The sequence below is a fragment of the Limulus polyphemus genome, unplaced genomic scaffold (assembly GCF_000517525.1).
Source record: "Limulus polyphemus unplaced genomic scaffold, Limulus_polyphemus-2.1.2 Scaffold2128, whole genome shotgun sequence".
NCBI classification, from domain to species: domain Eukaryota; kingdom Metazoa; phylum Arthropoda; class Merostomata; order Xiphosura; family Limulidae; genus Limulus; species Limulus polyphemus.
Window position 1 is genome coordinate 86,946 of NW_013667738.1, and position 21,285 is coordinate 108,230.

The window sequence follows — 21,285 nt, forward strand, 5'->3', positions numbered from 1 at the left end:
GAAGTTTCAAACAATTTCATCCACTAGTTTTATTGTTGGAATGAAATATAACAAGACTTGCATTGGCTACACAGAAAGTTATTAGCTAGTGGTCCTTGAGTTAAACATGTGTTTTTCATGACATTTTTCTAGCTTCACTGTTACAGTATGGCTATTTTCTGAGAATACAGTATAAAATAATTAGCTGATCATTAAAAATATATGGTATGCAAATCCTGGAAACATATTTTAATGTTATGCAAAGATTCAGAAAAGCCTTGGATTGTTTTTGCTCCAGTGGTGTATGAACCCTGTATAATAATGCTGTTCTTTCTTAGTGGTACATTGTGTAGACTAGCAAGTACAAAAAATATATCAGAAACTGCTTTCTTATATTTTTGTTGTGAACTTTTGTAATGTTCTTTGATCATTTGTTTCACTTATGTGTGAAATAGTCCTTGAGGGTTGTTATATCAAAAGTGTAGTTACTTTTCCCTACTTGTATTTATACTATATTATATTTTTTCTTGTCACAGACCATTTTATTAGACAATTAAAGAGGAATGTTGGAATTTGAGCTAAAATTCTCATTCAGTTCACTTTTATAACCACATTAATATGATTACAATTAAACATTAACCCATCTGTCCATTTTTAGGTATGGGATTTTTATTCTTTATCAGTTGTTAGTTGTGGTTATTTTTCTTTACAAAATAGCCAAAGTTTTATTGCATTTTGTTTCAGCTGCAATATATAAATGCTTTTATTCTATATATAATTGTTCTCTTTCTTTGTCATTTCTTTTTATTGTATATAAAATATTTTTTCAATTAAATCAAATTAGAAGATGCTTGTGTTTTTTTATAGCTCTAACAGACTGATTGAGTGGGCTGCAAAAAAGTTTCCAAATGCTGCATTTGTTACGTATGAACAAGTGAGTTTCAGAACAGTTACGTTTTTAATACTCTGGTGGTTGTGTATCCTTTGTTTACCAGACAATTAATGTTTTAAAATATCCTGCACTGAATTCTTCTAAATATTCTGTTTACACTTTGTGAAATTGTTTTATATGTATTTTAAAGTCTTCATTTCTTACAAGAGATAGAAACAATTTTTTTGCTAGTATGGAATATTTTATGTATGTTACATCTTGTGTTTTTGTAGTTTTTGATTCTACAAGTATGAAGTAGTTTGTATCTTTGTATGTTGCATCTTGGTATTTTCGCAGTTTTAAAGTGTATAATTATGAAGTAATTTTTGTCATAAATCACATTTTATATTATTTTTGTAGGGTTTAAGCATATAAGTATGAGGTATTTTGTGTTTTGTACATTGTTCCTTGGAATTTCTGTAGTTTTAAGTGTATATTTATGAAGTATTGTGTGTGTGTGTGTACATGTTATGTCATGTAATTCTTATAATTTTTTAAGTGTATATGTATCAAGTGTTTTATATTTTGCATTGTTATATTTCTGTAGTTTTTAAGTGTATAAGTGTGAAGTATTTTGTGGCATATATTGCATCTTGGTATTTTTGTACTTTTAAGTGTATATCTAGGAAGTTTTTTGTGTCATTGTTGCATCTTGCTATTTTTATAGTTTTTAAGTGTAAGTATGAATCTTTATTTTTTAGTTTTTGAGTATATCTTCATCTGTGTGCTGTATTTTCATTCTTTGTTCTCAATGTTATTACATGTGATGGATAAGGAAGTACAGCTTTAGCAAGACAATAACTATAGGACTTTGTTTCATATGCAGTCTCTTTCTAAAGATTTCTAAAAATCTAACACTTAGTGTTAGAATCCCTAGATTTATTGCTTTATTAATCATATGTATAAAGAAAAACAAACATTAAAATTAATATGTACAATTGAACAAATATTTAGCTTTCTTTTGATGGCAGATTCTCATCTTAGACATGAAATTAATATTCCAATACAGTTACTTATCTCCTTTCACAGATACAGCTATTCTCAATTTGACTGCCCTCTTGTGCACAGATTTTCTCTTGCCACTAGCCTTGAACTTCACCTAATTCCACGTGTATACCACGTGGTTCAGCTGCATTTAAGCATGCAAATTAATATGTGACATACCCTCCTGTTGCAGCTGACTTCTATACAATTGAAGCCAATCCTCTCTTCTCAATTTGGCATGAGTGTGTTAACACCTAATGCTTGATTTTCAACAATTTTTTCCTTTAGTGTTTTTTTGACAGTCTGCAATTACTTTGAACTTCTACTTTTCAAAGTATTGTTTTTCGAATCCACTTCTGAGTTGGATTTAATTTTGATTGTGAATTCTCTTGCTCACTCAATTTTGGTAGTCTGACAATATTTTATGAATTCACAACTTACTATAATGATGACAAGGGCTACCGACAATTAACAACCTGTGAAAATGGCTGTAGGGCGGCATTATCAGTGGAGGAGGTATCGGTAATGGCTCGAAAGGAAATTGCTTCTTTCATGCAGGCCATGTGTTCTCCCAATCAACAGGCAATTATGCCATTGCCTGAAGATTAGATCAGGATGACATGGTTTTTAGATAGCTTTTTCCCTCTCCCTTCCTTTGCTGTGCAGGTACATTCTCAGTCTGTGGAAGCATCTAGGCCTTCATCACCCTTTTTGGACTTGATTTCACAGGTATGTTTTATTTTGTGTTTGCCACCAGTGTCATATGACTCCTCCTCTTCTTTATTAGCCAAAGCACCTGGTTATGAGTTTTATTTATTCCCCCTTTGCCTAATATTGAGGTCCATGCAGTCAGGTTTGAACAGCAATTATGTGTGGGGGTTAGCATGCCACATCCCACCCATTTACTAAAGAAGCTCATGCAATTGCTTATCATTGTGCTAGAAATCCATTTTTGGATAGTCAACATTTGGATTCTTTTCTTCTCTTTTGGGGTTTGGACCTTGATTCTTCAGTACATTTTTCACAGGCACAATTTACCTGACTACATGTAACCCTTACAATACTCCTTTGTTATTTTTTGTCTGTCCACCTGTTGTCTGAGGTCTTCTGTCATTTTCAGGATAGTTTTTTGGCAGAATCCTGCACACTCCTACTTAAGACATTGTCCAGATTGTCTTCATCTGCCCTGTCCCTCCACACTTGACTTCTGTGTTGCTTGTATCTCTTGGGTTGGAATGTAGTCTCCCCTGACTTCCGTGCAAAATATTTGATCAGCCTCCTTTCTAAGATCTATGGTCTTTGATGGGTTTCTAGACATCTTGCCTTGGAGTCTTGTGTTTAATTTGTCAGATTACACACTTCTCTATCTTCCCATTTGTCCCATTATCCTCCTTCTGCAGTTCCAATTTTTTGTCTTCCTCTCCTTTACTGGTTCCTCCTTTCCAGACCACGTCTTCTACACCTCATACCATTGTTCACCAATGCTCTGTTTGACATCAATAGTACCAGTGACTATCCTTGAGTCTTTCGAGTTTTGTCAGAAGGACTCTATCTCTTCTTTTCCATAGAACACCTGCCTTATCTCCTGTCCCAGTTTCTTCTCCCCCCCTCAAGATTTCATTTCCTACCACTGTCTCAAAGAAGGTTCAAGACATTCTCATCAAGGGCACCATTGCTTATCAATCAGTGCTTTTCAAAATGGGGCTTCATGGTCACCTATTGTGCTTTCTCCAATGATGCATTCCTCTGGACTCTCCAACGTGTTTCTTCCTCACCTTCTTCCAGTGGAATTTGGGAGCCCTTACCACTTACCACCTCCTAGTCACTGGGATGATGGTTCATGAAGGAATCTTCCTGAGTTGTGCATAATTCCATCAATCGAGAATGTGGCTGTGGTGCTCTCCCTGTGTAGAAGACATGACTATCCTCCTGCCATGGGTCTGATGTTTTACTCTGGATGCTGCTGGTCTGGACTTATTTTCTGTCTATTTTTGTAGTTTGCCCCCCTGGCTGAGACCTCTCCCTCCTACTGCTGCCTGAATGTTGGCTCCTTGATGACTGATTTTAGTTGGAGTTGGACCAACCAATATAAGTTCTCACGTGTGAGTGGGCAGGGAACTTCCTCCTACTATGGACAAGATGTTACATCCCCAATGCCGTTTGGTTTTAGACTGGAATTGACTATCCACATTGCATTTCCACCTTCCTGGATGTACATTCCTGGGTTTTTTTGCTGCAGGTTGTGCTGGATTTGCACACATGATGATTTAGGTTATTGGAATGGAAGCTTCTCTTCTCTTCTGGTTCCTTGATCTAAGATAATTGATTGGTCAAGTTCCTTCCAATGCCACTGGTCTGGACTGGAGTTGACTTCCTGATTACGTTCTGAGGCATCTTGACCACTTTACACACATTCCTCTACCTTTTGGATTTGGGATGGATAACTTGTTCAACCCTTTGTTTGTGACACAACACCAGTTGGCTCCACTTGGGCATAGTATATCTTGCTCCATCCCACAGGTGTGTTTCTTTTACATAGAGGTGTCACACTATGGGTGCTTTTCAGACTCTTTTGAAGGGTGCTCATCTAGGTAATATTACACTGATCCTTCCAACTGCTCAATGTAGGATTCTAGATGTATCTGTGAGAAGAGATAAGTAATCGTAGTGAAAGGTAATATTTTCCTGTGCTAAAAATATATTTTTGATAGATACTTACCTTCTTCCACACTTCCCACCCATTCTTTCCATTTCTAGTGTTGTTTTTTGTGCCTAATCTCAAAGTGAAGATTGGATTCAACTGCACTGAGGGAGTCAGCTGTGATAGGATGGTTGTCACATGCTTAATTGCAGCTGAACCTCATGTTTACACGTGGAATTAGGTGGGAATTCAATGCTAGTGGCAAGCAAACAATTTGCCCATCAGAAGGCAGTCAAATCAAGAATAGCTATATCTGTGTGAAAAGGTAATTATTTATGGGAAGTATATTTTAAGTGTAGGGAAACATCTAATGAATGAAAGGCTACATAATTTGTGTAAAGCAGGACAATGCTACATACATATTGACATGAAAAGCTTCTAATGTACAATATTGCTGCTTACATTACAATTACAGATGAGTGGTAAATAAGTAGTGATGACTTTTAATGATAAAAGAAAAAGTTTGAACACTATAATAATAAACTGCACGTCTCACACCAATGATTTAACACATGGGGATGGATTACTATGTCTGCTTTCATTTCCAGCTCACTTGGTGACAGTCTTGAGTCTTTCGCTCTGAAAAGTTCCTAACAGTAGGTTTGTTAACCTTTGGTGACGTTTTTTTTTAATGACAAAAACCATTCATGTATTCAGTTGTAGGTATGCATTAATGTTTTATCGTTTGTGTTAACTTTTGTACTCCTGACATATAGTTTACATAATGCTTATCATTCTGTTAGTAATACTATTTATTTCCAGCATTCTCATTGTAGAAATACTGACTGCTTTCAAATTCTAGAGCCCCTTGGGTTGGATTCCTGTACGTGATGAGGGAACCTTCTAGGAAAGGTTCTGTATTTTCAGTTACCTTCTCTGGGATCTAAACATCCACCCACGTGTTTGCCATGCGTGGTGACCCGCGAAGGGGAGGAGAGGATCCTGGTGGTTGAGTGGTGTCTGGGGCACTGCAACACACCACTTTGGCTTGAATTCCAGGGTCAATCAGTTGGTCCCGTCAGGCTAGGGTCAACTGGGTACCAGTGTTGGGCATTCTCAATGGGTGTTGTGGACATCGTGTCTGATGCTGGTGTTTGGGCATAGTGCTTCCAAAACCCTGGCATTGCTGCAGTGTCTCCCCTTATAGGACTCCATGGTGGGTGGGGTCAGTGGGCACTGAATCTTTCTCTCTATATTATGGATCCCCCAAACCATAATAAAAATAAAATAGTAAAAACTCTAGGCATCGGTAAACGACCATGACTTGAAGACTCGGAAAAGCAGTCTTCACCCCATTGTGCACCTTTACCTCGCTTTCTTATCGTGCATTCTTTGTTGCAAAAACCTTTAGGGCAAATGTTTCCCTTTTTTATTCAGAAAGGATTAGAGGGGCTTGCTGGCTCTCCAAAGTCAGTCAAGAAGCCACGTCCTGGGGACACCTTGGTGGAAACATCAACACCAAAACACAGTGAACTCCTCTTGAATTCAAAGGCCATTGGGGATATACCCATTGAGGTTACTCCCCATGCTACTTTGAATTCTTCACAAGGAGTTATTGTCGAGAGGGATTTGAAGAGCATTCCCGAGTTTGAAATCCTCATGTCTCCACTCATAAAGACGGACTTATGCTGCCTCCCATTGTTCTCATTTTGATGTTTCATTGCCGTGTTCACCTGCTGCTGTCATGACAGGTTATTTGAACTGTAAGGTATGGCCATATATTCCCAACCTTCTCTGATGTTTCCAGTGCCAGTGGTTCAGTCATTCAAAGGCATCTTGTTGTGATTCTATGACGTGTGCTCATTGTGGTGGCAAGGACCATGATGCCTACGAGTGAAAACTGGACCCTCACTGTGTTAATTTTAGTAGTTCCCATCCCTCTTTCTATAGATCTTACTCTAAGTGGGTGGAGGAGAAAGAGGTACAGTGTTTGAAGACTGTTAACAACATTTATTACCTTGAGGCTCAGAAGCTGTTGTTCCCTACTCCATCTCAGGCATATGCTGCTGCACTATGCTCCACTGCCATGGAGGGAGTGCAGACAGACCTTTCCATGCCTCTGAGTCCTTTTTGTGTCCTTCTCTGCCCTCAATGGTTAACAGAGTTGACCAGTCTATGTCTATTCCAATCTCTGTCCCCACCATTCCTTCCAGTGACTGCCTGGGTCAACCTCCTATGGCACTGGCCTCCGGTGTCCACTCGGGTCCTTCTTCTTTGGCCCTGCGATGCAGGATGATCATTTGATCATGTCCTCAGTTGCTGGATTCTAAGTCTGATGACAGAGATCTGCCCACTCGACCGAAAGCAGGATCCAGTAAAGAAAAATGGCATGGTCATAAACTAAAGGGTTTTCCACCTAAATAAAAATGGCCACTTTGATACAATGGAACTGTTGAGGTTTTCATTCTAATCTTAATGACATTAAGGCCTTGATTGATTCCTATCATCCCATGTGTCTCTCCTTACAGGAAACATTTCTGAAACCTGCCAATACAGTCACCTTTCGGCAGTTTTCTTTGTACTGGAATGACAGGTTGTGTGATGGATGAGTGCATGGAGGGGCGCCATTACTGGTCAACCAGCATGTGCCCTCCTTATCTGTGTCCCTCGATACACTCTTGGAGGCTGTAGCCATATGTGTTTCCTTGGATCGTGCCATCGCTGTTTGTTCTCTCTACCTGTCTCCTAGAGAGACTTATGATCAATCAGGCCTTGATACTCTCATTGACCAGTTGCCATCTGCCATATTAATCCTGGGAGACTTAAATGAGCACAACCCCCTCTGTGTTCAGTGCCGAGTTGTATGCTATTTCTCTTGCCCTATGCAGTCCAGTAATTGTACTATTTACACTGATTCTCTTAGCTCTACTGGCCCTTAACATTAGTTCTCACCCTGTTGTTGTTGATATCAAACAATAACTGGCCTATTTTTTCTCTATCTTCTCTTTCCTTTCAGTTTTTCTGGCTACCTGGCTACATCGGTATTCGCGGGAACGAGCTCGCTGACACCACAGCTAAGTCCATCTGTTCTGGCACAGTCACGGCTGTGACTGTCCTATATGTGGACTATGGTCCTGTATTCAAGGCATGGCTTCAGGCCAGTTGGCAGTCAACTTGGGGTGAGCAATGTCATAACAAGCTTTTCCAGATGAAACCTTCCGCTGCTCTTTGGCCATCTTGCTTCCGTAAGAATCAGAAGGAGGAAGTTGTCTTGGAAAGGCTATGCATTGGTCACAGTTTTTTAAATCATTGTTTTCTTTTATCTGTAGCCTTTGTGATATTCAAGTCACAATAGCCCACATTTTACTGTCGTGTCATCGTTACGATCGTTAGATGCGGCACCATTTTAGACACGTGTTTTGTAAGGGTTTACCCTTGACATTGGATAGTGTCATTGGCGATGGTGACTCTGTCCAACTTATTGTATTTTCAATTTTTTAAGAACAATTGATCTTTTTAATTTTATTTAATTCTTTTATTTGTTCTTTGGACATATTTTGGTTTTAACTTACTTTATTTTTACACTTTACTATGATTTACTTTTACTGTTTTTACTGGTTGTTTGGTGCAGATAGTCTAGTTGCTTTACTTCATAAAACACCAATCAACCAACCAAACAAACAAATTCTAGAGCTAAACCTTAGTGAGCAGTAACTGTAGAATGACTTTTTATTTCTTAAACTTATTCTTATTCAACATTGTATTTAGCTGTTGTAACCTTTTGATTAATGTTGACTTCATAAGCTATTCATTGTACTTGTTTTTCCTTTGATCTTAGATCCACCCAGATGATGGATTTGGTTTGATCATGTAAGTAGATTTAATAAAAAAATTTAAATTTTGCTTGTTACTTTTAGAAAAATGAAACAGTGTGTTAACTTTCAGTTTTAATGAAGCTTGCACAGTTCTGTGTACATAATTAAGAATAGACATACCATAAAACTCATTTGTTACTTATCACCTTCTCAAATGTGAAAAAAAAATAGATGACAGTATGATGCTTAACCAAATTGATGAGTTTTCTCTAGGCATCCTATCTGTAGTTTTTCATAATCCACACGTGTGATTTGTTGATGGTCCAAGTATGACTTTTCTTAACATTTTTCATCAGTCTACATGTGATTTATCATGACAGTGTATGTGATATTTTTCAATAGCTTGCATGCGACTTTTCTTGACAGCCTACTTGTAATTTTATGACTGCTTATGTGTGATTCTACTTGGCATCCCAAGTGTGCTCTTAATTTACAGTCCATAATCCTGTATATTATGTATGTCATGTTTCAGAGCAACTCGCTTGATTTTACTCCTTATCCCTCTCTATATGGGCATGAGCATTTTGACCAACCTTCCAATCAACATGTAACCATAAAAGTATCCATACTATTAACTTTCAATATTTTATGTGTATCTTTGTGAAATTTGGCAAGCTTCTTTTTAAACATAATAAGTCTTTTGCACACAAAAATCAGATTTCTTTAACTAAATATTTATGGAGTCATAGTCTGACTCAGTCTGTGACTAGTCTGAATGCAAGGTGATTTGAAGATTTTTTTTTATCTTGCAGTTTTCAAATTTCATTTGTACAACTTATAGAAGCTTCTTTCAGTAAAACGTTATATTTTAACTGTTATTTTCTCTACCCAAACACTATGCAAACTTAGTCCATTTGACTGACCTTGTAACCACCACAAAAAATATGAAATAACTCTAAATTACTTATTTTATCTTTCTAGAATGACTGCAGTTTGTAATAGAAAATTACAATTATTGATCCTAACCAACCTCAGTATTGTAACAGTTTACATTTGTTTTAAAATTATATATAAATTGTTTTATTGCTTTTTGAACACTGGCTAATTATTAAGTATGCATAACAAGCCGGAAATCAGCTGGTAACCACTTGCTTAAGTTATGGTATGGAACTGCATAATAGATGAATTTTTCACATGCATACCTCACAAATACTTTTTTTTTCATTTATGTTTTTGTATCTAACTTAATAAGTTTCTACTTTTTTACATTGTAGTTACTTTTATAACAATAGATAAAATACATTTGTGGGTCTAGTACTTTTTTTTTTTACAGTGAAAGACTTGAAGTGTCAATAAAAATTAATCCTAATTTTTACTTGGGTAGTTGTTAATACTTTACTGAATTTTTATTTATTAAAACATTTAATTTAACATATACAAAGTATACAATATCCTATAGATATTATAAATTAACTGACTTTGTATAGCCATGAGTGCATTAACATCATTTCACTACCTGGTCAAGCTGAATTCATTGATAGCAGCTTTGAATCTTTACACCAAATAATTCAAAAGCTGTCATGAGAATAAGCTAGCATTATATGTAAATCAGTAAATTAAAATATTTTTTTCCCTGTTGGTTATAAATGGTGTAATAACAAATGTGAGAGAAAATTACTGACATTCTTTGAAAGACAGTATATAATAGGAGGTCTTGGCATGTGGGTTTCATTTACTGGTTTCTATTTCTATAAATTTAGTTGATTGGAGGCTGTAAAATTAGATTGTCTCAACAGCATTTCTACTTCTACTATAACCCCATAATTTACGATAAAACTCAGAAGCTGAAATAGGAATGGAAAGAATGTTTAAGTGTACTATTCACAGCAAATGAGTATCATGTGATATAGGAAAGTGAAGATTGAGAATGTAGTAAAATACGTCCATTTAAGCTTAAAAAATTATAACTTACACTTAACACTTGAACTACATTTTGATAATAAGATAATTTAATTAAGTGTTGAATGTAACTCTTTAAAAAGGTCATGACATGTGCACTTTGACCTACCAGTATTCAGCAGGTAGAAATATATCTCTTTATTAAAAGATCTAAGTAACATATACAGGAAAATTAACTTGATTAATCAATTACCTAAGAGCATCGAGTACATTGACTAGTGTCACATATGTTAACCATCTGTAAATGGGCGTGGTCAATTTGATCTACCTTGTAACCATCATGTAACCATAGAACTATACATAGTATAACTCTGAATGTATTTAGTGTACCTTTACAAAACTTAGCAAGCTTTTAGTAAACACTACTAGTCTGTTGCACACACAAAAAAATCGGATTTTTTGTAAAGTATTTTGTACTAAAGAATTTTCTGAAATTATGAAATCTACTGAGTCAGTTTGAGTGAAATGTAAATTTTTATGTTAATAATAATCATACTTGTTTTCATCTTACAGATTTCATATAACATTTCCATAACCTCTAATATCTCCTAAATGAATATCAAAAGTTTTTTTTATCTCCAATTTTTTGTAGCCTAACACTAATTGTAGCAAAATCTACAGGTTGAAAAATAAATTATATAAATAATATATATGAATCTGTAATTGATTTAAGATTTTTCAAATTACTTATTTTCACAGCTTCATCCTTTAACATTTTCACATCTGCTTTCTTTTAACTTTGCTTTTTTGTCAGAATTTGTGCCAGGGATGCTGATTATCACTGTGAAAAGCAATAAATCACAGCAGGAGACTGTTTCTATTTCACACCTGTAAATTAAGTTATACTCATGAGCTTGCATTCCTAAACTCATGAAATTTTAAATTGTATTTCTTACCTTAACTAAGAAGTTTCTAATTTTTAGTTTTAAGTTTTAGTTACTTTTGTTAAAAATTATATAATAATAATTAAAAAAACAATATATAAAAACAAGAAATTTAGCATTTACTTCATGTTCCAGGCCTTTTATTATAGGATGCAGGTCTATACTTAACCCTTATTTTTCTTTTCACTGAGTTGGTTGTCCAAAAAAAATGCATGTAGCATTCAAATATGTATCTTAGAAAACAAAAAAATATTCTAGTTACAATAATAAATTGTCCCAAAACTACTGTAATTTAATTTACCTAGCTTTCCTAAGTAAGCTATAAATAGGTTAAAAAATGATATTAACTGCTCAGGGTTGAACAAAACTGATCACAGACAAAGAATTTAAGGCCAACTGTCTACTCATGCCTACCAAAAAGAAACAAAGGTAATAAACATCATTGAGAGGATATTGGTTATAAATATGTCTGTCATCATGTGCAGATGATATAGGTTTCCTGAAAGACAAGACAGATTGGAAGGGCTTCTCTTAGGGATTTAACAAATTTATTGATATCTTGGCAAATGTCAATGTTCAAAACCAGTTTTTCTGATACGATATCTTATCTCCCCTCACAAAATAGTTTTTCTTGATTAGTACTGCCCTCTATCGGTGCATATTTTCAACTCTCACCACTAGCCTTCCACTTCTGCATATCCACATGTAAATGATTATGCAGCAGCTCTCCACCAATAGGAGCACGACACAACCCCCCCATTGTAACCAGTGCCTTTTCCATATATGCACTCATTAATCTTTTCTCAAATGATAGTAGTACTGTACAGATGTGTTTGTATTTTCTCAAATATTTTTTAATGTTTTCCTTTATACTATTATGTTTTGTGATTTCTTTATTTACAGGAGCCTTTTTGTTAGTGTATTGCGGATTTCACTGTGTGGTGAGTGGTGCCTGACTAGGTATATATATTTTTTGAAAATCTGCACTGTCCATCCTGTGACCATGCCCAATGTCAATTATGTAGTAGATCTCCTATCACTGACCTGAGATACAATTCCAGGTGTTGATTTTGTGTCTCCATTCAGTTGTCATCTATGCCGAAACAATTACGTACTTGCATTAGGTTGCACGCACCGTAGAGATGATGTGTTGCTTAGGACTGCTCGTACTTCTCTCTAGTGGTCATCCCAGACTACACAGTCGTGGAAACATGAGTATAGCAGACAGGGATTTCTGCTCATCTCTGATGCTTCGTGGCATTGAGACTTTTCCTACCACTTACCTAACATACAATTCTAGTGGAGTATGGGAGTCCTTGCCACTTACCAGTTCTTAACTGCTGGGATGGTGGACCATGGAGGCTTGTCCTCCTGAGTGATGCATCATACCACTTAGTTCAGAGTAGGACGGTGGCATTCTGCAGGTGTTGAGAGCATATATCGCTTCCTACCACTGACCTGATGTATAATTCCAAATACCGCATGGTTTCAGTTGTAGCACTATGCCGTATCAGTATACCTATATATATGTGACAGATTGCTTTTTCCCACCAAGGCATTTTTCCTTCCTTCCATCTTCTGGATATACATTCCCAGTGGGCCTGGTGTTGGTTTGAGATAGCCTGGTCACGATTAGAATCATGTGTGAATGAGGTGATGCCCTTCCTACCACAGACCTGACATACAATTCTATATACCACTAGGTTTTGGTTGTAGCACTATGCTGTATTAATGTATATATATATCTGACAGATTGCTTTTTCCAACCGTGGTATTCTTCCTTCCTACCATTTTCTGGATATACATTCCTGGTGAGTCTGGTGTTGGTTGGATTAGAATCATGTGTCAATGGTGTGACGCCCTTCCTACCATGAACCTGATGTACAATTTTAGATACTGCTAGCGTTTGGTTGAAGCACTCTGCCATTTCATGACTATATATATCTATGTATATCCCAGTTTCCTCCTCAGGTCGAGACGTTCCTTCTCCTTACCATCTTCTGGATGTGGTTCTTGTGGGGGTCAGGTGTTGATAGGAGATGGTCCAGCTAAGTAAGTCCTCACGTATTCTGGCCAGTATCGTTACTCTTACTGTGGAGTGGATGACAAATGTCCAATGCCGCCAGGGTTTGGAATTTAGATGCATCCAAGGTTTATGGTCCCTCTTCTTACGGTTTGCTGGATGTTGGTTACCAGCAGATCTAATGTACGTTGTAGTTGGATGAAGCACATGTATTTCCACCTGTATACGGCTAAGTATTCTCCTCCTAACGTGTACTGAATGAAATATACCCAATGCCACCAGGTTTTGAACTGGAATTGTCATCCCAGTGGGGTTTTCTTCCTTCTTACCATCTGCTGGATGTCAGTTAATGGTGGATCAGGTGTTGGATGGGTTGGAAATATGCACAAGTTGAGACAGATTTTGGTACAGAAGCTCGTCTTCCTTACCAATTTCCATTTCAAGGTGAAGAGATAGGTGATCTTCTGTCTACTGTGAAATTTTTGTACAATTCCAGATACTGCCAGGTGTCGGATGAAGTTGGACTACCACTACGGTCTGTCACACCATATCCACTCCAGACCCAGGGGTCCCATTAATTGGTAATTCATATTATTGAATTCCTTCATTTTTTTCCACCTTTTATGTTCACGACACAGTAATGAAAGAGAAAAGAGTACACCTGGATTAGATGTAGTGCAATCTTCCCCAGCAGTGTGATATTTTCTTTTTAGGTTCCACACCTCATGGTCTCTCTTTGGGTGCTTCCTAAAGGGACTCATTTTTTTCACAGGCCCTCCACCAGTTCAATGTGTTTCTTCCTATTTTGCGAGAGGAGGTAAGATATCGTATCAGAAGTTAACATTTACCTAAATTGAATATGTATTTCCGATAGACATCTTTTCTCACATTTCCCACTCAGCCTCTCCACTTCCAGTGATACGTGGTGTAGGTCTTCTGACCAATCTCAAAGTGATTAAATGTGGAGAGGGTGCTGGATACAATAAGAGGTTTTGTTGCTCTCCTACTCATCCGGAAAAGCTATTTTGTGAGTGGAGGTAAGTATCTATTGGAAATACATTTCAGTTTAGGAAAATGTTAACTTTCATTAGCCATCTTTATATCTGTTTGCAAGCTATTTCAGTCTGTATGTGATGTTGCCTTTACAGACAAAACCATGATAGTAATAAATTAAATTTTTGTGAAACAAACAATTGTCTTTGTTTCTTTAATTCTATTATCAGAACTGTATTTTTTTTTACCAGATTTGTTTGTTATTATAATACCATAGGAGGTAAGTAGTTGTTGGTTGAACACTTTTAGTTTGAGAGATATATAGTCTTAAAAGCTTAATATGTGATTTTAATCAATTATTATTTATCATCAGAGATTTTTTTTGTTCTGTAGGCAGAAACATTTTCAGTCACTTGGATCTCCGTTAAGAAGTATACAGACATTCCAAACTGAAAAATCACAAGAAAACAGATATAAGAATCTGGTATGTATAATTTATTGGAGATTTAATAATCAAAAATATATATATTTTTTTATTTTTACTAAACTGAAACTGTAATTTATTATAATACCAACTTGTCTTTAATTGATCAAGTAATTAGTAAAACTTAATTCAACACAGAAAATGCTTACAATCACTCTATAAACTAAATTTTCTTAGTGGAAGGCATCATAAAATTCAGTTCAGTTTGTTTGCTTCTGATTAGAATGCTTATAAACTAATTTTTATATGGTGGAGGTAAATTCATGCTTCCCCCACTGCTTAGTATTTAACATTATAACTTCAACTGGTATTCAAAGTTTAAATTCACTTTAGGTAAAATGTTCTGTGTGAGTGCAGTTTAGGCTTGTTTTTCTTACTGTTTTGATTCTTCTGTGTATTCCAAGCATGTTTCTCACTGTTGTTTCTGTGGTTGAGTGTACTCCAAGTATGTGTTTTTCTAAACTTGTATATGATACTGTTTCTTCTGTATTTCAGCATATTCCAACAATGTTTTCCATACTGTTTGTTCTGTGTTTGAGTGTACCCAAAACATAATTTTCACTGTTTTAATGTGTTTGAGCACTTTTCAAGCTTGTGCTTTGTACTGTTTCTTCTGTATTTAAAAGCTCTCCAAGTGTATGCTCACTGTTTCTTCTGTGTTTGAGTGCTTTCCAAGCATGTTTTTATCTCTATTATGCTTGAGTGTACTCCCATCATACCATTTGCATGGTGTCTTCTGTTTTTGTGTGTACTCAAAATGTGTATTTTGTATTATTTCTTCTGTGTTGAATGTACTCCAAGCATGTGATTATCACTTTTTTCTTTGTTCTTGGAGTATTCTCCAAGCATGTATTTCATACTGTTAGACCTGTTTTTGATAGTACTCAAAATGTATGTTTCTTCTGTGTTTGAGCGCACTCGAATCACTTACTTCTCCCTGTTTCTTCTGTTGTTGAGTGTACTTCAATTGTGTTTCTTACTACTACTCCTTTGGTTGAGCACACTTCAAATATGTGCTTGGCACTGTTTCTTCTGAGGTTGAGTGCACTCCAAGCATGTGTTTCTTTTATTGGTGGGAAGAAGTGAAGCAACAGTAGTGAACTTATTTAGAAAGTTTCCAGTAAGAAAGTTCTAAATTGTTGAATATTGCAAAGTAGGATTTTTGTTTTGAATCCCAGGATTACTGTTTGGGTCATCATGGATCAACATTTTTCTAGAATATTTATGCATCAACTTGCTCTTGGATCCATAACCTTACAGTGCCCCTAATAACTTAGAAGTCACAAAAAAAATGTAAATAAGAGTTTTACCAACTTTTCAGTTAATCCCTCTATTTACTGCTGTGGCCTACCATGTATTTCACAAAGAAAATGAGTAATTTCATTTGTTTGTTTTTATCTGTTCTTTACACATTTTTTGTAACAGGCATAAGCTTAAAATTACTCATTTTGTGAACACTGCCAATAGTGAAGTATTAAGTCATTAGTTGGAGGGTTAAAAGATACAAACTTCATTTACCCTCAAACTAATGACATAAGACTGTTCACTATATTATAAGGTTTATATCTTTGTCTTTATAATCAATCTCTGAAATTTCATAAAAACTGAAAAGTGGTACCATAACTTAAAGATATTGTTAGTTATTTTAACATGTTTATTTGTGAAATATTCTTGCAGTGCTGGTTATAATTATGTGTATCTGTTATATTGATCGGAAAAGTGTTGGACAGAGTGTTACGTACTGGGAATGAATCAACTTTTTAGCATGCTTCCTTTGGAGGAGCAGAAGAGGATACAAAGTCTAGAATTATTCGATGAATTTGAAGAATGGCACTTGAAGTGTTCTCACTACATCTTAGCATGTGCTTCTCAGGGTGTACTAGCCAGTTTTAGTAAGGCCTTGTGTTCAGGTTTGTGATCTTTTATTAACACAATACATGGCTGGAATTAACTCTGTTTAGACAAGCAGTTGGGTCAATGTTGAATGTAAAACTCTATGTTTGACTGATTGTGAATATCTAAGAGTGAATAGTTAGGTAAGTATGATCACTGTGTCCAGTAAGACCTTACTATTAAAAACTAACCTGTTTCCAGAATGATTTAGTCAGTCAAATCTAATCAGTATAAATCAACCTGGTCCAAAATGATTTGTGACAATCTGTTATTTATTCTCACACTTTGTGCACAAGACTAGTAAAGTGATAATTTCTATTAAAGTAACATAATATTTGCACTCATGCTGTAGGTTTGATAGGCCTAGTAAGGTATAATTAAATTTGAAAGTATTTTATAACTATTTGATTAGAATTTCTAAATTACAAAAAAAATCATAAACTAAGAGTTTATTTTGAATAATAGTGATAATATGAAAACATTTAATGGTGATAATGGTTTTGCATCCTTTTATTTAAGATATTAAATTTACTTATGCAATTAGATACATAGTGTAAAACTTATCACATAGCATAGTTCCAGTAGATGAAGCCTGTAATGGTATTGATAGTCTCTGAATGATTAACAGAGCAAGCCGTTTCACAATTTCTAATGTCCAATCACTCCGAAACACTATGGATGTGCTTTCATTGTGTGTAATCAGATGCAAGTTAACGAACATGACTTACAAAATTAATACTTAGATAATAGTGACATTGTTAATATGGAGTGTAATACAGAATGAGAATTTGAAGTTAATGTATTTCAGATGAGCTTCTTTTTTAAAGCATCTGATGTAGCAATAATTATTCTGGCTGATGCACAAAATATTTCACTCAAAAATTACAAATATTTGGCTCTATCATGCAAGTTGGAGCTACTAAATAAATGTCATATCTTGATCACTGTGCCTCTTCATTCAGTGTGTATTGAATTTGAATTTGCTTTAGATATTTAGTTCACACCAAATTATAAGTAACCACAACTGTAACTTGAGGTTTTCTTTTTCACTCAGTATCTTATACAAGAGATAGGCATGTTGTTCTTTAGATTAAAGGATCTATGGTTTCTGTCGTTGTGCCTGGAAAGAAAAAAAAATGCTCTCCTCTTCGGATACAGTTGGCAGTGGGTCCTGTTGACTAGCTATTATTCCTCTGGTCTATATGTTCAATATTAGGGATATCTAGTGCACATTTACTTGAAATTTGAACAAAATCAAACCAGTCCTATACCATGTGCCTAATATCAATGTAAGAATGAACTCATCTCATGAGAATCATACTGTTGTGCACGCAGTTAGTGGATTTCATTTCATGAGTCATACCATTGTGCAGGTAATGTGATCCAACTTGTAAATCACACCATTGTGCAACATGTATGTGTGATGGCATTTCATGAGTCATACCATTGTGGAGGTAATAAATTTGGTCTCATGAGTCATATGATTGTAGAGGTAATAAATGTAATCTCATCTCATGAGTCATACCAGTGTGCAATTAAAAAGCAGAGGTGGATTTATAGGTATGTGCAGTACATGCAGAAATAGGGTCCCGTGCAACTGAGAGACCCCCAAGTTCCGACAATAAAAATTATATATATGTATTAAAAATTAGTTTATTTTAAAAATTAAAATATTATTTTTTTAGTTTACCTAGCTAAACAGATAAGATGTGCTTAGGGTGTGCTGTGCTGGCTTACTAATTAATCATTTGTGTAGTTCCTATAAAAATTAATTCTACTTTCATTTTTGTTATATTTTTTGACTGGTTAATTTCACCGGTTATTTGAAAACGTGATTCCATGAATATGAAACAACATTATGCATCAGGAAGTGAAAAGATGAAAAATAAGAGAGAAAAACAAGAGCATGAAGAAAAACAGAAAGATAGTTTACTGTCTTTTTTTAAATCTGTTACTGTGCATACAGAATACGTTGCATCAGAAGAAATGAAAGAAACTGTAGTTGCTTCTATAAGTAGAAAAGATCAAGATGTAAAAACAAGTGAAATCCCTAATCCTCATGATGTGGCTGATTCAGTCACTTTTGAAGATAAAGAAGATGTAGAAACTACAACTAAGTCTGATGAAGATAGTAATCTAGCTGAAATGGAGGATATTATAGATTTTAGAGAATTTTCTTACGTGAATGACATAGCTTTATGGCCTGATTCTCTTCTATCAGATATGATAGAATATCATATTGTAAATAAACCTGAAAATGTAGGTCAAATAAAGAATTTGAAAAAAGAATACGAAGCGGGATGAATAAAATAAGGTCTTAACAAAAACCATTTCTATAGAGTAAAGAAAATGGGACAATGGAAAAAAAGAGAATGGTTAGTTTATTCAGAAACATCCAAATGTGTATTTTGTTATGTTTGTAAATTATTTCCTGATGGCAACAAAGGAAAGCAAGCATTTGTAGATGGGTTTTCAAACTGGAGCTGCATATCAAGATTATTAAGTGAACATGAAACTTCGAAAACTCATGTAAGTGCAATGTGTTCTTTTATAAGAAGAAATAACTCAACCCATCGTGTTGATTCACAACTAGTAACACAATTTAAAAACAATGCTCGTATTGACGACAAGTATTGAAATGCATAGATGCAACTGTGAAGCTACTTGCAACTTTAGGCCTTGCTTTCAGAGGTCATGATGAATCTGAGTCTTCAATTCATAATGGCAATTTCTTAACTTGTATCGAATATCTGGCTGAATTTGATGATTTTCTCAAACAGCATCTGGAAAATTATCAGAACTGTGGTTCTGGTAAAACTAATTTTTTTATCTCATCACATTTACGACTAATTTCTCATTGTCATGGCTGATCATCTGTGAAAAAGCTTTGCTGATGAATTGACAAATGCGCAATATTTTTTATAATTGTAGACTCGACTCCTGATGTTAGTCACGTGGATCAACTTACTGTTGTGTTAAGATTCACAATTAGTAACACAGTTTGAAAACAATACTCTTATTGATGACAACTATTGAAATGCATAGTTGCAACTGTGAAGCCACTTGCTTTGTATGTTCCATGTTCCAGTCACTCATTAAATCTTTTCGGTAACAGAACTGCAGAGATTTGTCAAAATGCAACGAAATTTTTTAATGTTGTTGGGAAAGTGTACACATTTTTGTCAGCATCTACACATTGATGGAATGTGTTGAAATCGCATCTACAGCAAAAGAAAACAGTGAAAAAGATTAGCTAGAAGCAATGCAATTTTGTCTTTGAAAGAGGGTTATCATGATATTAAGAATGCCCTGCTTGATATTGCTGTAGCAGAGAACGAGAAGCCTGTAGCAAAAGTCAAAGCAAAATCTCTATTGAAAAAATTGGAAAAGTTTGAAAATGCTCTTCTTACAGTTTTGTGGAATCGTTTGTTGCAAAGAATGAATGCTGTTAGCAAATCACTGTAGCCTAAAGATGGTCACGTATTGATGGCTGTAGAGTTGTTGACTTCTCTTCAGGCTTTAATCATTAAAGTTAGAAATGATTATCCGTCCATCGAACTGGAAGCATTATCTTTAATGGAAGGTGCAATAAAGAAATGCTTAAAGAAAAGCAAGAAGTTTTTTGATGAACCTCAAGAGAAGGAAACAATGTTAGAAAGGAAACAAAAATTAATTGTTGAAACTGTGAACACTATTTGTGATATGCTAGTTGTACAACTGGAAAACAGAAAAGAGCCTATTAAATCAATATTAGACTTATTCCAGGGACTGCAAAGAACATTGATGAGGCGAAGAAAGACGATAACATAAAAATTACTGGAAATGTACTCAGAAGACATTGATTCTGTTGTTTTTGAAGACGAGTTACGACATTTCCTGCATTTTGCCAACAGTGATGAATCTGTATCATCGAAATCACCCACTGAACTTTACAAGCACGTTTTAATGGTTTGAGTGCCACATTTCCAAATGTAGAGACAGTACTTAAAATCTTTTTGACACTACCCATTTCAAATGTCACTGGTGAAAAATCGTTCAGCACTCAGAGTCAAAAATTACTTATGCTCAACGATATCTCACATGCACCTAACCAGTTTAGCGATTTTATCGATCAAAAGTTCTGCATTGCAGGATTTAAATTATGACCATATAATTGACTGTTTTGTGAAAAGAAGTGTTGGAAGAAGCACATAGAAACTGTTTTGAATTATTGTATTTAGTTTTGTTAATTTTTTACATCTGTATATAGGTACGTATATCATTAATATAATACTCAAAACCTGTGTTAAAATTTATTTACATAGTTAAATGGGACCCCAAAAAGAACTGTGTGCAGGGCCCTGAGGACCATAATTCCCCCACTGCTAATAAGTGTGATGTAATTTTATGTATCTTACCATTGTGCAGCCTATTAGTGTGATTTCATCTAATGAATCATACTGTTGTGCATTTAATAAGTGTGATCTTATCTCAAGAGCCATACCATCATGCAATTAATGTGATCTCATCTCATGAATCTTACCATTGTGCAGCTAGTTAGTGTGATCTCATTTCATAAACTATATTATTGTGCAGCTAGTTAGTGTGATCTCATCTCATGAATCTTACCATTGTGCAGCCAGTTAGTGTGATCTCATCTCATGAATCTTACCATTGTGCAGCCAGTTTGTGTGATCTCATCTCATGTATCTTACCATTG

At 35.3% G+C, this 21,285-nt stretch overlaps 1 protein-coding gene across 5 annotated transcripts in view; it reads left to right on the top strand.

Moving 5' to 3' along the window:
* Positions 1-21,285, top strand: part of LOC106466031 (tRNA wybutosine-synthesizing protein 4-like) — a 103,758-nt gene that overhangs the window by 53,647 nt on the left and 28,826 nt on the right. For all 5 annotated transcript variants that reach the window (XM_022393990.1, XM_022393992.1, XM_022393989.1 and 2 more), the window contains 4 exons: positions 847-913; positions 8,374-8,405; positions 14,603-14,693; positions 16,414-16,603. In XM_022393990.1, the coding sequence (XP_022249698.1) occupies positions 847-913; positions 8,374-8,405; positions 14,603-14,693; positions 16,414-16,603 (380 nt within the window). The remainder of the gene's footprint in view (positions 1-846; positions 914-8,373; positions 8,406-14,602; positions 14,694-16,413; positions 16,604-21,285) is intronic.